Here is a 17,136-nt window from a genome sequence, read left to right as displayed (position 1 = left end):
GGCACACAGCAGGTCTCTCTAGACAACACAGCAGGACTTCAGGCTAGCAGTATGAAGGGATGTACATTAAGGTGCTGCTGTTAGCAAAGTGCCTTTGAATGGCCATTTCAGTCTGAACCAAAGTTAAAACAGTAATAATAATAATTTTTTTCCTTCAGTAGCACCTTAAAGACCAACTAAGTTTTTATTTTGGTATGAGCTTTCGTGTGCATGCACACTTCTTCAGATACCGAAAGCACACGAAAGCTCATACCAAAATAAAAACTTAGTTGGTCTTTAGGGTGCTACTGAAGGAAATTTTTTATTTTACTTCGACCCAGACCAACACGGCTACCTACCTGTAACCAGTAATAATAATATTATTTATACCCCGCCCATTTGGCTGGGTTTCCCCAGCCACTCTGGGCGGCGTCCAACAAAAAATTAAAAATACAATAAAACATCAGATATTAAAAACTTCCCTAAACAGGGCTGCCTTCAGATGTCTTCTAAAATATGTCACTTGTTACAGACAGCTATAAGTCATAGAATCATAGAGTTGGAAGAGACCACGAGGGCCATCCAGTCCAACCCCCTGCCAAGCAGGAAACAGGGAACATATATTATATTCAGACGGTGCACTGGAGTGACATTCTTTAGTTGTGTGACCTTGGGAGAAAACACAAGTAGTCTTTTGGTCTGAACCATGTACTTTGCCCACAAAGTTCCAAAACATTTTGTTACACATCCACTTAGTATGTTGCTGCTCCATATGGCCAGGTTTCAGCTGCCCGGATCAGACTTGTGCTTTTTTATTTCACTGTGCTCCTCATGATAAGAGCCTATGGAAGAAGCATCCAGGTCTCTCCCTGTCCTGGCTTCAGCTGGGAAGCTCTGACCTTCAGCAAGCACTTGCCTGACAGTCATGTTGACACGGGATGCTTGCAGATACTTGGCACAGACTTGCCAGTCCTCCTGAGAGCAGGGCTCCATAACAGAGTCTTCAGGAAGGTCAGCATGGACAGGCAGCTCCAGGCAAGAAGGCAAAGGCTTCCCCTCCAGGTTGGGCAGAATCCTGGGGACTGCGTGGTACAGCAGGCGGCTGAAGCCAGACATGATCATCATGTCCCCGCTGTGCATGAACATGGCCACAGGGGCTTCATCTCGTTTCAGCCCCCCTAACAAAAATATGGATGACTGTCCAAAACTAGACAGAGGAAAAAGAGAGAAGGCAGTTAGTAAAACTGTAGCTATGGTAGATTTTACCAGCTATTCTCTTCTCAATAGGCTAGGCGGAAGTTCCGCTGCAACTCGGCATAAACATAAAGACCACCAGTGTTGTGCTGTATTGGTTCTTTTTATGTTATAATTTACATAGTATATATGCACTTTCCAAAGCGTTATCTCATTCAACTCCAAAGCCAGCAAACAGCTCCCCACACCCTTCCTCTTATGGTACTTTAAACACATTTATTAGGGGAAGAGCTGTAGCTCAGTGGTAGAACATCTGCTTTACATTCAGAAGGTCCCAAGTTCGATCCCTGGCATTTCCAGGTTGGTCTGGGAGACACCCCTGTCTGAAATCCTGGACAGTCACTGCCAGTCAGCGTACAATTCTGAACCTAGATGGACCTGACTTAAATAATAATAATTATAATAAACAAACAAAATAATAATAACAATGTCATTAATTATACCCTGCCCATCTGGCTTTGTTTCCCCAGCCACTCTGGGCGGCTTACAGCATATATTGAAACATAATAAAACATCAAACATTAAAAGCTTTCCGATACAGGGCTGCCTTCAGATGTCTTCTAAAAGTTACACACAGTTCTTTATCTCCTTGACATCTCAAGGGAGGGTGTTTCATAGGGATGGGGCAACTTCCAATGTTCCTGTACAGGGACAGCCCAAAACATATTAGCACCTGAGGCAAACTGCAAAATGGTGTCCTGCTCCCTACCAGGGAAGAAAGGTGAATGAAGATCTACACCAGAAACAAGGTGTGGGGAAGAACTGAATATCTACATTGGGATCTGCTGCCGCTGTGGATCCTGCCACCCAAGGCGGTCGCCTCACCTTGTCTCATGGGTGAGCTGGCCCTGTTCTTATATAATGGTCAAAGTTATTCTCAGGGCCAAACCACACACGGCACTCAATGGCATGTAGCTTGTCCCAGGTGTTACTATTTTCTTTTACAAAATGCAGCCATGAAGGCTTGGTGGGGTGTTTCTCAACCATCTCCCAATTGGTGATGTTTCTGCTAAAATTTCTTCTCCATTCTAACCCCAATAATAGAAATTATATATTGGCACTTTTCCCAATGTAAACAGTAAAGAAAAAGAAGCACTAAGAAGTACTCCTTCCCTGCTTCCTCCACGGAATAGGTCTTCTATTTTGGGTTGTAGCCTTCACTAACAGTCTGACCTCAGAGTACAGAGAAGAAACTCAGGAACAATGCAGAATGTTAGGATGGACAAAGGTCAATTGACAGGCTAGCCTACAGGGCTATTATTGGGGGGGGGTATGGAATCAATGTTTATAAATGAAATAAACAATGGCTCCCATTGACTTCAGCAATCCTACTACGGTATTCTGGATCAGTAGTCAGTTGCCCGTGAGCTTGATCTGCCACATCCCTACACTTCAGGGAAGAAGTTTATGTTTGCCACACGAAGCCTGTCATTTGTACACTTTAATCAAGATGTGTTAGCTAGAAGATGAAATGTTTGGGTAGCCTACCAGAATGATAGAAGCGGCTGAGAATAGTCCAATTCGGACTCATCCACGTGAATTCCCAGAGATGAATCAAAGTGATAGTAGTTGAGGATTCCTGCTTCTGCTTGGAAACGTGGAAAACCACAAGCTTTAGCCACTTGCTCCGAGAGGAAAGCCAAGTCAGATGGAAAGGGTGTGTAGTGGTTGGCTGAATATTTCTGGTGAAGGAGCAAAAGAACAACAACAAATACACAGAAAAGAATTCCAGAGGAACAAAGTCATCCTATGAACACATCCAGTCGTGACTTAAAGTGAGTTTTAGGTCAATACCTAAAATAAAGTGAGTTTTAGGTCAATACCCACTATCTCCTTTCCAAAGCTGAGGTGGAGGGCAGATTAGGCAGCTTCCCCTACTGGAGTTTCAAGTGTAACATCCATGCAAAATGGGCTTTAGAGCCTGAACTGTCACTTCCTCTGCTATTGCCAACAAGAAGCTCAGTTAGTGCTAGCGGTTGCAGTTGTAGTTCAGACCCAGGAACAAAAACCAAGACACTCAGTATTTCAGACATGATGATTAATATTTTTCACACAGGGGTGACATAGTCCAGAATCTTTCCCCAAATGCCTAAATACAAACTTCCCTGAACTAGAAACCTCAATATGGTTTGCTAAATGTTTCTGATGAGAAGACTGGGAATAGGTGGATTTCTTATTAAGGCCAGACAATAAGCAGATAAGGCTGCAGGCTCATTTGGTTAAGCATGTCTGCAGCATGCTGATAGAAAATTCTTTCTCACTCTACCTCAAGTTTTCAATCTGATTAGAATGTTTTGGCTTCAAATATCTTTAAGAAGCCATGGTGTCTTCAGCAGAAAGCTTGCACAGTGACGTTATGCTTACATTTTCTAACCAGTGCAAAAATAAAATCAACAAATATTTGCTATCATATTATCTTCCTGTTATACATCGCCAAGAGGCTCTGTTGTCCTTGAATACCTTTGTATTCCAGTTATAATGGTAACCCAAAGTCACCCAGCGAAGCTTTTCCAGTAAAGTTTTTGAGGCCCGTTTGCTGGAACTTTTGTTTCTGAAAAGATACAAAAGAAAATTAAAAAAAAAAAAAATCAATTTCAATTATGAATCTCTGCAAGAGTTTCATACAGAAAGCCAGGCTTCTGATGCAGCTTAATACAATTCTTAACTTTAAAAAAGCCTGGCCATAAAGCTTGATTCTCATTATTATTTGTACAAGTGTCAGTGAGTTTTGATCTGTGCTACATTTTCAACAATAGGTTCAATGATAAAAATATAAAGCGAAAAAAATGGGCTGTGAGCTGAAGAGTTGATTAAGGCAATTCACAGAAAGTATTTTGGAAAAGTGAAATGGAACTATGGAAGGGTGAAGAAAAGCTGGATCAGATGTGTATTTCCAAGACTGGGAAAGATGTCAATTTGTGTAAGAGGCTTAATGGAAAGCTGAGCTGGTCTGACTGGAGGAATTTAAGTTCCACCTTTGAAACATATTTGAATCTAAAGTAAATGAAATCCATTCCATTTTTCTCTAGCGACAATATGGCAGATTGCCTATCAGAAATCATGTAGGATTGCATGTGATAATGGTAAAAATATTATGTTTCCCAATCCACAGATAATTGCACATTCCTGTAACTTTTTATTTCAAATCAATGAAATACTAAGACACGCACCTTGGGGGCCTCTGTTCAGAGGATTTTGATAAATGATAGTGCCAAGTGGCTCAAATTCATTATTATTATTTATCACTTGTGAAGACCCTAAAATATATTTTAAAGGGTAGTAGCTGCTGACAGGCTTAATATCCAATAGATACAATACAAAAGGAAAACAAGATGGGGAGGGTGGAAAAAAAGCACACAAATTCAGGCACCAATTCTTGAAGTTACATAATCTCAATAGCAGTATCTGATCTGGAAAGCTGGGCATCCCTATCTTTAAGTGCACAGGAAGAAAATCCAACTTGCACCCACTACTACTATCCTTTTTTAACAGAATAAATTATCCCATTTTCTTCCTTAATCTCACCGGGGGGGGGGGGGGCGGGATCCAGTTACTTTTACGCAATAACTTTTTAGCACTGCCAGTGACACTGAGATCCACAAGCAGCCCCAAGCTTCCAAGACACAGACAAATTGCACTGATTTTGGCACTTGCAAATTAATTTTCTAAGTTTGCCTAGAGCAAACTATGTAGTTGACCGAGAGACACAAAGTTCACGACATATTTTTAGTAAGCTGCTCAGGTCTTCGTATTTTCACGTAGCTTCACAAGCAATTGCTGTCCTGCCTAATATGATATTCCACGCTACTGAGAACAAAGCAGCAGGGAGAACTGCAGGTCGGGATTAAAGAGCTGGGTGAGTGGGAGGAGGAACAGCAAGGGAGTTTGGCGATTTGGTTGAAGAACACTGACACATCTTGGCAGGGTGCCCCTAATTAAGATGGCAGACAGCGCTCGCTGCACAGCAGAATTGAGAGGCATCAAAACTTTGAAAACTACAGAAACTCCGGAGTAGCAAATAAATGGCTGTAGGTCACAGATCTATGCGTGGAAAGGTGCAGGGAAGCCTCCAGGTCTCCCAAGAGTCCTCCTACATTGAGTTGTGTGTGTGTGCAATTCAATTTGGTATATTCAAGCTTATAATGCTTTCCCCCCCCCCTGTATTTTTTTGGGAAGCTGCCTAGCATGGCTGGGGCAACCCAGTCGGTTGGACAGGGTTTAAGAAATATATTATTGTTGTTGTTGTTATTACTGTTATTCTTATGGCATCACTGTCTTTGGTCACTATGAAATTAGCTCCAAAACAAAAGAGAATGGATATTAAAAGTTTGTCAGTGGAATCTGCTAGCAACCACCAGGTCAAGGCAGAAACCCAACATCTCTGACCACGGAAAGGAGTCAACACCACATTACCCTAAAAGCAGAAACATACTGTCCTCCAAATATTTATTTATTGGGGTATTACTAAACCACCAACTCGTTATAAGTTAATTCAGACATCAAAACCAGAGAACACACCCCAAAGCCCACATTTGGGCAATAAAAAAAGACTTTTAAAATAACTGAAAAAGAAGAGCAAATCACCCGACTTTACCATTTAAGGCTTCCCAGGGCAATTATACAGTCACTGTTGAAACCCTTTATCCTGGTGCTGGAGGAAAGTTTTATAGAGGTAAAACTTCAGCGTTTAAATTTCATTGCCGGGTCAAATAGAACCGCCAGCCTTTACAAATAACTGGCTCCATGTGCAGATAATGGCAAGTTTTAATTACATTACTCTGCAAGAGCATTTCAGCCACATTTAATGCTTTGGCCCCTTTGCTTGACTGGATGCCCAACTGTAATGTCAAAAACTCAGGTCAAACAACTACAAACAAGGTTAATTCACTGCGATGCTGCAAAAACTGTATCTCCAAAACTGCTTGAGCAGCGCAGCTTCCTCTACTGCTCACAGAATAATCAAAGACAAAAAAATCCTCAGAGAAAGAAGTTGAGGTAGAAGAAATGATCAAGGGAAAAGGGGAGAAAGCCTTTCACTTTCTTGCCTAAGTCCAAACTTTCAACTGCTTACATGATTTTGTGTGCATTTTTTAAAAAAGTAAATACCTAGTTTGTTTCAAAGAACAAGTTGGTTAGTGTTAAATAATCTGAATAGAAATATGTTAGCTCTTAAATGGAACCAAAGACAATACTAGACACTTAAACCATAGTTAAGAGACTTTATTATTTATTTATAAATGTATTTATATATAACTATTCATAAAAAATCAGAGCAGTTAAAACAATTGTGCATAAAAATTCAATAAAAACAATAAAGAAGTTGAAATCAGAAATCAGCTGATTATTGTGGATATGCTCTCAACTGTCTGAATAACCCTGACAGAATAGAAGCTTTCAGCAGGCATTTTAATGCTGAAACAGCAGGTGCCTGCTGTATCTACTGGCAGAGTATTACACAATACTGGGCTGATGAGACTAAAGGCTTGGATTCATGATGTTGTTGAATGAGCCAACTCTGGGAGTAAGCAATGGCACTCATACAGATGGGCTCAGTGATTATTGAAGTGGGTTATAAAGGGGATATGTAAATGACCTTTTATCAAATTGCCTTGGGAATATTTGGAGCCAGGACATACCGCAACTGATGCTGACTCTTCCCCCATAGATCAGTGGTCTCCATAGAAGACATGTGCATATCCAAATTGCACACATTAGGCTTCTGGGTGTACGTCTTCAGGCACTGCTTCACCCAGTGACGCTGGCAGCCCGGAAGGAAGGGATCTGGGATAAATATAAACCCTAGACAAAAATGAAGGTGGATGGGGAAGAGATTGTTAGGGCCTCTATACAGTACATGTGAGCACTGAAAAGAACGTTGAGAAACAGCAGGAACACAGAGCTTACAAATTTGCAACCTATGTCCTTCAGAAACAATACAGGTTGCTATAAGCTGTTCTCCCAACTAAATTTGTATCATATAAAAATTGTATCATAAATAATGAGAGAAGCAAACACCACATCAAAAAGTGCTTCCTTGCCCCTTGCTTGTCATACAAACACACTCACCTGGATAGTTTTTGAGGCCATAGGCTTTCCATTGATTAACTGGACGCAGTCCTGCTCTGTAAGCATCGTGATCACTTACTGATGAAAAACTCAGGGGAGAGCTGACAATCTGGTGGAGGAAAATTGAATATGAGACACCTGAAATGTGGCCCACAAAATCTGGCTGAATTTTATTAGCTGGTAGGAGTTGTGCCCATCACCAACCCTACTTTGCCCCTTGAAAGGAACTGAGTCTTGACTGTGATGTCAATATGTTTCAGAGAGGCTAAGTTCAACTACAAAAATAAGCACCAAACTTCCTCCTTAGCTCAGAGTTGAGGGTGCCTTGTCCCTTACTAAGCTGCCTGACGGACCTCTCCAGGGCATTTTCCCAACAAGAGCAGAGAAACCAGCCAAGTCTTGTGCTGAGTTTGGACATGCCCAGAAAACACCTTGATATTTCTCGAAGTCAGCCTTCAAAAAAAGCAGTTGAGGGGAGGAAGAACCTTGCCAGTTTAAATATTCGTACAAATAAATCTGTGGAGAAGGCAAGTTTATACTAAAAGTTCACTAAAATATTTTAATTAGCAGCACAGTTCATTGGATAGTGTTAGCTTTAGATTCAATGGATTATCAAAGTAAGTCACTGGGGACAATGAAGCAAAAGTTAATAGTGTTTTTCTGAAATAAGTGGGCCTGATGTTAGTTGTACTGGGGCTGTTTGCTGGACTGTGCCTACTATCTTTTAGAGTCTGTTACTATAGCTTTAAAATGGAAATAATAGGAAACCCAGGAAATTGAACTTACACTCAATTTTTCCCATTGATGCATACCTATCACACTGATTTGCGATGCTTCCTGAAATCTACCAGGTTGTAAAATATCTGAGTCAGAGGCATGTGATATATTTAGAATTTCAGCTCTTCAAAGCAATATAGTATTTGTTTTCATTACAGGGGAACTGTCAGATACCGGTAGTCAATAAAGCAGCAGTTGCTTCTCTGGACCTGTGATGGTTTTTGTGGCACATTTTATTTCTTGATTCAGTAGGTTGTGCGATACTGAAACCTGAAGTCACAACGTTCTGACAAACAGCTCACTTTTCTGTCTGCACCATAATCCCAACATTATGTACGATTATGGCTATTAACACGGGGATTGCTAGTGCTAGAAAGCCACAACATTTTATAGCATGTGGCAGAGTAGAATCCCAATTTCAAATGGGATAATGCATTAGTTTCCAACTCTGGTGGCTATGTGATTTTAATTGAAATTACAAACGATGCTGAAGAAATAAGAGGGTGATCCTAATTATGCAATCTTGAGGTCTGAAGAGCTTCTTTCTGTGACAGAAATTCTCCTTGGGAGGGCTGTAATTATACAGCACTCATTACAGTATTAACTGAGGACCAGTAAACCTGTCTAAGCACTGGTGCTAGTCGGAAATTGTTAATACCTAGTAGTCACTTTTAATATGTTACTCTTAATGAAATAAAAAGGGATCTTTTGTTACTGAAGACAGTGTTAATCCTCTGTCACCCTGAAAATGTCACCTTTATTGTTAATTTTCTCTTCAGTAGTTAATTTCCTGCAATAGTCAGAAGATAATGGGATGAGGTGGGTAAGAAGCAAGAGGCAAGACAGAATCTTCCTTTCTGCAACATGTCTGATAATAAGGCAAAGGAGCTTTTTTTAAAAAAAAGACAGGGAAGAGACAGAACACACAGTGGAGAACTAACTAGTAAAATGCATAACACAGTGAGCACTCCTAAGCAGTTTCCTTACAAAGATATAATGAACTTTTGTGACTTGTCACCAGTGTTTAAAGCCCATTGATAAAAAGATCAAGCACAGAGAAGAACAAATGTAATTCGTACATTTGCCATACACAAGGATGATGATAATGAGAGGCACTGTGGATGTACCAAACAAGCGAGTGGGCCATGATACAGGTCTCTCCTTCCAGCTTTAAAGAGCAACCAAAGGGATAAGAAATCTACATTAAAAATGTTCAACAGCAATATTCCAAAATTAGGACAATTGTCTATGCATTCTTATACAATCTATTAGGGTCACCTCCAAATATTTGCAAAAGTAAATTCAACAACAGGAGACATTACCAGAGAACAACGATCACAACATCTAGGCTTCTGGCAACTGAGTCTGCTCTAAGGAGACCAAGAGGATGATGGGGGGCAGGCAGTGAGTTCCAGAGATAAATTTTTGTCTATATCAGGGGTTGTCAACCTGGTTCCTCAGGCCACTAGTGGGCGTTTCAGGATTCTAGGTGGGCGGTAGGGGGTGCTATGGCACAAGCTGAATCCTCCTTTCATCGAGCACTGGTGGGCGGTAAGGAAATTTTACCATCAAGAAAGATGCATTAGTTGGGACACAGGTGGCGCTGTGGTCTAAAACCCACTGAGCCTCTTGGGTTTGCCGATCAGAAGGTCGGCAGTTCAAATCCCCGTGACAAGGTGAGCTCCTGCCAACCTAGCAGTTTGAAAGCATGCCCAAAATGCAAATAGATAAATAAGTACCACTCCGGCAGGAAAGTAAATGGCGCTTCCGTGCACTGCTCTGGTTTCACCAGAAGCAGCTCAGTCATGCTGGCCACGTGACCTGGAAAAACTGTCTGCGGACAAATGCTGGCTCCCTTGGCCAGTAAAGCGAGATGAGCGCCGTAACCCCAGAGTCATTCGCGACTGGACTTAAGAAACTTTACCTTTAGATATAAAAAGGTTGACTACCCCTGGTCTAAAGAGTTTTTAATAAGTTTCATGTTGTTTTCAATAAGTACTGTATAAATTTAGCATTTAAAAAAAGAGTTAATCATTTCAGATTCCTCTTTTTATGCAATTTTATACAATTTATATCGCATTCCCCTTAAACACTTTTATCAAACTTTGACTCCATTGCCCAGATCCAATGAGGAAAATCCCTGTGAAGAAGCAAACTTCCATTCATAAACCAGCTGATATGGATGCACAAATGTTTCTGGATGTGCACTCTATTTGCAGGGTAATGCTAATCTGGGCACCACTAAATTTGGCTGAGTCTTTTAGTGGCACAGAGATTTGCATATTCATCCAGCCTTCTGACTCTTACAACTAGCTGCCCTTAATTATCAACGGGTTATCTTTTTTTAACTACCATACTTCTCCGTTGTCATGTGTATACCAATTATTTTTCAAAACAATGGCTAAGGCACTGTGACCAGTAAAAAGATTACCCTATTGTTTATTTATTTATTTCATAAAATGTATATGCCACTTGATTGTTAAAAACCCCCAAAGCAGCCCCTTAAATACCAAGTAGGTGATTGTAACTTTAGTTTTCAGAGGCAAGAACCTAAGATCAGATAAGATGCATATTAAAATTGCCTTGAGGCTCATACAAAAGACAATTCATAAATTTAAACAATTAAATAGTCTTTAAAAGATTTAGACTTAAGAACCCAAAGCAGAAGTAGCTAAAGGGAGAGATATTCAGAGAAAAACCAGAATGCCCTCCCCACCTCACTAGTTTTCTACCTAATTGCAGCAACAGTCATCAAAAAGTTACAGGTAGGTAGCCGTGTTGGTCTGAGTCGAAGCAAAATAAAAAAATTCCTTCAGTAGCACCTTAAAGACCAACTAAGTTTATATTTTGGTATGAGCTTTCGTGTGCATGCACACTTCTTCAGATACACCAGTAAGAAGTGTGCATGCACACGAAAGCTCATACCAAAATATAAACTTAGTTGGTCTTTAAGGTGCTACTGAAGGAATTTTTTTATTTTGCTTCGACTCAGACCAACACGGCTACCTACCTGTAACTAGAACTATGGAAGGCACCACATTGAGCCGCATGAAATGGAAGTCCATCGTGTATCTGAAGAAGTGTGCATGCACACGAAAGCTCATACCAAAATATAAACTTAGTTGGTCTTTAAGGTGCTACTGAAGGAATTTTTTTAGTCATCAAAAAGAATCTTGACATCGTAGTGTATGTAACATATAGCTTTGGCCCAGGTGATTAACAAGTAGAAAAATGTTCAAACATGGATATGACTTCATTTATTATGTGGTGCCATAGTGGTAGAACGTTTGTTACACATCTTCAGGCTGCTTCTCAAGGAGCTTTATGAAATTAACAGGCTTAAAGTCTAACCCCATTTACCTGGGAGTAAGCCTCACTGAACTCAATGGGACATACTTCTGACTGTAACTATTGAGTTCAGTGGAAAAGATTAGAATGCTGGTGACAGATCAATAAACCGTAGCATTTGCAAGATGCTAATCTTTTGAAAATGCCATGAATATCAACGTCTCTTTGCTTGCCCAGCAAAAAAAAAAAAAAGATATCCTAAAGATAACCAAGCGCTTCTCCGAACCCCGGGATGTTCTAGCGCCCGTTACTGAATGGGCTGAAATACACTAGTACTGTATATGTGAGTCCACTTATACAAAACAAAGCAGAATCCTGTATTGCTTCACATTGCACGTGTGTGAGTCATATTTTTGAAGGCTTGTGGCTGCTTGCATGCAGCGATATGCTGTACTAGTTTCTTAAAAAAAATAAAATTAAAAATCGACACCCTCCCTACCTGAGGAATTCCACACCTGAGTGCACCTGTTGTGGGTGGCTGGCCTAACCCCCCCCCAAAAAAATAACCTCAGTTCTGCCACAAGAGGAGCCTTCCCACCTCCATCCATCCATTCGGCATTCCTGCTAAGCTGCAAATACAGAGGCAAAAACTGTACCGAGGATGGAGGAGAGAAGGTTCCCCCCGGCACATGCAATAACCCGGAAGGGGCAGCTGTCACCATGGAGACAAGAGCGTGCGTTGGCGGAGGCGGTGTGGTAGGGTACTACCGCCCGGTTTACCTGCCGCGCCGCTGGCTTCGAGAAATCAATGGCCCCGCAAGAGTCCGAGCCCTCCCACCGCCGGTAGAAGCGAAAGAGCCGGCGGAAGGCGTCCTCGCCACCCTCCCGCGCGGAGACAGCGCCCGCCGCCATCTTAGCGCCGGGAGTGACCTTGCTCGCCCTCAGCGGAAAGGGCAAGAGCGCGCCTCCCCATTGGCTGGCCGGCGAGAGCCCGCCTTACTTCCTCCTGGCTTTCAAGATGGCGGCGGCAGGTCCTTCCCGGCGGCTCTTCGAGGTCTTCGTCGCCCGCGTGCCTTGGACGGCGGGGGCAAGTGAGTAGGGTGCGGGGTTAGGGAAGGGAAGGGGTTTCAGAGAGTCCCAATGGTGCTGTAAGTCGCGTCTTAAAAGAAGGCTAGCCGGGGTTATAGCGTGGGTCCCTGGCGCCTCCGGCTCCCGAGGTTTTAAGCCCTTTTCTCCATTCCTGCATCAGATGCTTTGGAGAACCTGGAGAGCCCGAAACGTGAGTCGAACCCACCTTCTTTCTTGTGCTAAGGGCTTTGTACCCAGACCAAAAGGCTACAGAGGAAGGGATTTCGGCTGACGTCATGCAAGCGGCACCTACAGAAACCCTCCCCCATCCTCTGCAACGCTCTGAATTATTTTGCAACGGGCCATCTTCCATCTTTGCAGCGCTAAGAGGATCTCCACTATTCTCGCCCTAATTTAAAAATAACATCGTCGTCATGCACAGAAACGCCCCAAGACAACCTGGTTTGATAAATGACTCTCTTCTCTTTTTGCAGATGAAGTAAAACAATATTTTGCTCAGTTTGGCTCTGTGAGAAAATGCATGCTGCCATTTGTGAGTACCGTATCATTGCTGTTAACTGAACCTAAACTCAACAAAATATTTCTGTCCACCGCATTTTAGTTTTATACAATTGCAATTTACATATAACAGTAAAATTCAGGACTGGCACAAAGCCACCTAACAAATGTTAATATCCAGTTGGTATCACCTGTATTTGGATTTTAAAATGCATCTGAAAATTATATTTAAAAAAATCAAACTATTGAGAGAATGCAGTATTCCCTGCTGGCACCTTTAGAACTGTATTTGAACACACTTAGCAGAGGCCACCAATGGTTCTTTTTCTTCCCATGCATTTTACAAACTTTATTTTCAGATGGACTTTCAGCTAGTTTCTGCCCTCTGCTATATCTGCATCTAAGGGCTGCTTGTGCTCAGACACTGATATCTCAGGGATAAAGAAAAGCATGTACTTAATATGGAGGGCATACCGTTCCCACTTTAAGATAGTTTCCTATCTTGTACAGTTCACCGCTTGTGCATTTAAATCAGGGACACACACACACAGAGCGAGCTTTTGCTGTGCTAACACAATGACAAGAAGACATAAAAAAATGAGCCCTTTGAGTTTCAGTGGAAGGGTTAATTATGCAACTATAGCTAGATCATGTTCTAAGTTGAGTTTTTTGTGTTTGGATATTGGCAATCAAGTACAAAACGTTACTTGTAGAGTAACTGCTTTCCTTACAGGGGACCAGGCAGAGGGCCTCCTCGGTATGGGTGCCCGCCCTGTGGAACGCCCTCCCATCAGATGTCAAAGAGAAAAACAACTACCAGATTTTTAGAAGACATCTGAAGGCAGCCCTGTTTAAGGAGGCTTTTAATGTTTAATAGATTATTGTATTTTATTTTTCTGTTGGAAGCCACCCAGAGTGGCTGGGGGATAAATAAAGTTTTATATTGATTTACAGTGCAATCACTTAAGTCTACTCACAAGTAATTCATCTTTTAATGAGGATTTACTCCCAGCTTGTAGGATTTCAGCTGTAACTCCACCCGTTCCCAGTGGCCTATCCAAAATTTGTTTTCCCCAGGAAATTCCCAACCCCCCAGTATAAGGTAACTATGGGAAAACCAACCAAGGTACTCCTTTGTCGCCTTTGTGCAAGATGCCTGGTGTTGGTGGAAGTTTGAGTTAAACAACATGTGGAGGGCACCACATTGGCTACTCCCGAGGCAACTAGTTACATAGCTTCCAGCAAATTCATTCTTGTCATCCCAAATAAACCAGTGAAATAAGTGGCTAGGAAACTTCCTAGTCTGCTGGGAAGAGAATATAATTCACCAGTTGTTTAACATTTATGATTGGAAATGGCTTTCTGCATGACACCAGGTTTCTGTTGAAGGTGAAAAGGGCACATATAGTCCATACTGAAGTAGCATTTAAGCAGTTGTTGATTAAGTACTGTACATAGGATCCATCAAATCTAAATCAATTCAATGTACTTGTTTTGGATGTAACATACTTGTTTTGGATGATTAGGATAAAGAAACGGGATTCCACAAAGGTTTTTGCTGGATTGGATTTTCTACAGAAGAAGGTGTTAAAAATTCTTTGCAGAAAGACACTCATATTCTAGAAGGAGCTAAGGTAAGAGGCTATGGTACTGTACATACTGAATTTCTTATCCTAGAAGTGAATTGCTATTTTGTATTTAAAGGTGAACACTGAGAATGGCCTGGTTAGCTTGTTTGTTGCACATTTCAGACCTTTCACAAGTTCAGGCCTAATAAGTGACTTGAGACTTGCATTAATACAATAGATTTATAAGCAGGGGAGTGAATAGTTTTCAGTCCAAGGGGCATAATCCCTCGTGGACAACCTTCTAGCCTACACCCCAGTGGTGGAGGGGGTCCAGAAAGTGGACAGAGCAATGGATGCGACTTACAGTAGGTTACCTAAGAGCCATGCAAAACCAGAGGTTTTATCCATCCACCTGTCCATATAGAAAAGCAAGAGGCAGCACCACAGTTAAAGAACATGTTCCAGCTTGGTAAAAGAGAAAGGTGTGGACTGAGGAGTCTTGAGAGCCAGCATTTGGTGGCATGTCTTTGTTTTACCCACTCCTGATCTACAGGGTGTAATATATCATTATGGTCTGAGGAAGGAGAGGGTCAGTTTGCACTCTCCTAACATGGTCTCATTGCTTGGTAGTGTGGAGGAGGAAGAGAATTGTTTTCTACTATGTCAGTGATGGCGAACCTATGACACGCGTGTCAGACGTGACACACAGAGCCCTCACTGCTGGCACACGCCCCATCGGCCCATTCATGCTGTTGTTGTTGTTTTCCCCCATTTCCCCATTTGTTCTCCCGCTCCTCCTCACACTACAGCTTGTCTCCGCTGTTAAAACCCGATCCTTTTTTGTTGTTGTTGTAGCTGGTAGCCAGATATTGGTTTTTTAACCCTTTCTCTGCTGTTTTTTCTGGTGCTTTGGCAGACTATGATTGGGTATAACAGCGTTCATTTTTAACCCATTCTGTGCCTCCAAAACTTTGGTCAGCAGCTCCCCCCCCCCAAAAGCTCAACAACTCTGGGCACTTTGTGATAAATAAGGGGTTTTTGGTTTGGTTTGGTTAAATAATTAGTTTTTGGTTTATTAAATACAGTTATATATTACAATTATACATTTTTGTTATTTAAACTATAAATATAACAAAATTATGGGTTTTTTCTCGAAGTCACACACCACCCGAGTTATGCTTGGTTTTTTTGGCAAATTTTGACACACCAAGCTCAAAAGGTTGCCCATCACTGTACTATGTTATAATAGTTTCCCCCTCCCACAGGCAGCACTGAGTAGGGGGCAATGCTAGTGGTTAGGCCTCAACCCACCACTTTCCCAAGCCGAGTGGACCATGGAGAACAGGGCAAGGAGAACACAACTGACACAGCTAATTTGTACATACTCTGTAGTGGTACTTGAGAGGCACCTTAGTTACCATTGTCACCCGTAAACATTAATTCAAAACGGATCGCTACACTTTTTCCTCTACTGCTTCCAATTGCAGCAGAGATGGTGGGCTGGAGTTGAAATACTGAAATACTCAGGGGCATGTTCTTAAGTGTGCTTCTTGGTTCTTTGCAGCTCAGCTTCAACGCAAGCCAGGCTGCAAAGGAGGAACCCTGTTAAAGCAAGATTTCAGGCATTGCTGACCAGCCGTGCTTTGCAAACCTAACTTTCAGCAGGGATCAGTTGTACTATGGAACTTTTGTAAAGAGCTCCCGAGAGCAACCACTTCCAGCGGGTTTTGCATTCGGTGCCAATTAAAAGGAGCTGAATGCAAAGCCTGCTTGCCATTTCAGAGACCTTGTACCACTTATTTTTTCTTGCAGGATTGTTACAAGGATAAAGGAGAGGAAAATTATGCACCCCACCTTCAGGTCCTTACAGGAAAGAAGCGAAATAAATAAAATGGCTCTAATGTTCAGTCCTTCATAGTTCAGTCTAACAGTCTCTTCACAGACATATACTTCACAAATGAAAATGAATCTTGAAAATTTAGTGGAGTGTAAGGTTATGGAAATCGTTCTAAATGTGAAATGGTGTATATTGAATAAAGGAAAGTTGGTTGATCATTAGTCAGTGCATTTACAGTTGAAAGTTGGCATAATTAAATGTTGAAAGCCATTTATGAAGCTGTATCTGTAACATACATTGTAGTAATCCTGTAGGTAACTTTAATTAATAAGCTGATCTGGTATTTCTTTCAGCCAAAAAAGCATTTCATTAGGGGTTCATAACAGGCCTTGATTCATAGAGACTTACATAAATGTTTTATGAAAAGTGGCTTCAACTTATGTGGAACATCACCTAAAAATGAATATAAAGTATATCAGCATTGATATGGATATTAAGCTTGTTTCTTCTGCCGCCTTACTAGCAATTGTGTTTGTTCAATCTTTCAGCTTGAAGTGAAACGTCAGAAAAGCAAAGGCCACATTTCAAACAGAAGAACCGCTGACATCAGTTAAAGGAAGGAGACTTTATTTCACTGCTGTATAAAGAAACTAAAATAAACTTGGATATGTATTCATCTCAGTTAAATGAATCCAGCTGTTTCTCTTAGTCTTAAGATGAATGAACTATACAATCACAGCAGACCAAATGAACCACAATACACTTTCTCCCCTCTCTCAC

At 41.5% G+C, this 17,136-nt stretch overlaps 2 protein-coding genes across 2 annotated transcripts; one reads left to right on the top strand and one right to left on the bottom strand.

Annotated features, from left to right (window-relative positions):
- Window positions 1–228: 228 nt before the first annotated feature.
- On the bottom strand, window positions 229–12,313 carry ALKBH1 (alkB homolog 1, histone H2A dioxygenase). Its single transcript, XM_035107954.2, has 6 exons — window positions 12,145–12,313; window positions 7,300–7,408; window positions 6,870–7,032; window positions 3,694–3,784; window positions 2,722–2,915; window positions 229–1,186 (listed from the first exon to the last, which is right to left on the bottom strand). The coding sequence occupies exons 1-6, from the start codon at window positions 12,274–12,276 to the stop codon at window positions 763–765; spliced, it is 1,113 nt and encodes a 370-aa protein (XP_034963845.1). The 5' UTR covers window positions 12,277–12,313; the 3' UTR covers window positions 229–762.
- Window positions 12,314–12,353: 40 nt separating this feature from the next.
- On the top strand, window positions 12,354–17,037 carry SLIRP (SRA stem-loop interacting RNA binding protein). The gene is made up of 4 exons (XM_035107945.2): window positions 12,354–12,455; window positions 12,927–12,985; window positions 14,478–14,585; window positions 16,905–17,037. Exons 1-4 carry the CDS (start codon window positions 12,383–12,385, stop codon window positions 16,968–16,970), a joined length of 306 nt encoding a protein of 101 aa, XP_034963836.1. The 5' UTR covers window positions 12,354–12,382; the 3' UTR covers window positions 16,971–17,037.
- Window positions 17,038–17,136: the final 99 nt, after the last annotated feature.

This window comes from Zootoca vivipara, chromosome 1, assembly GCF_963506605.1.
Source record: "Zootoca vivipara chromosome 1, rZooViv1.1, whole genome shotgun sequence".
Lineage (NCBI taxonomy): Eukaryota > Metazoa > Chordata > Lepidosauria > Squamata > Lacertidae > Zootoca > Zootoca vivipara.
This window is presented reverse-complemented; position numbering and strand designations above follow the sequence as displayed.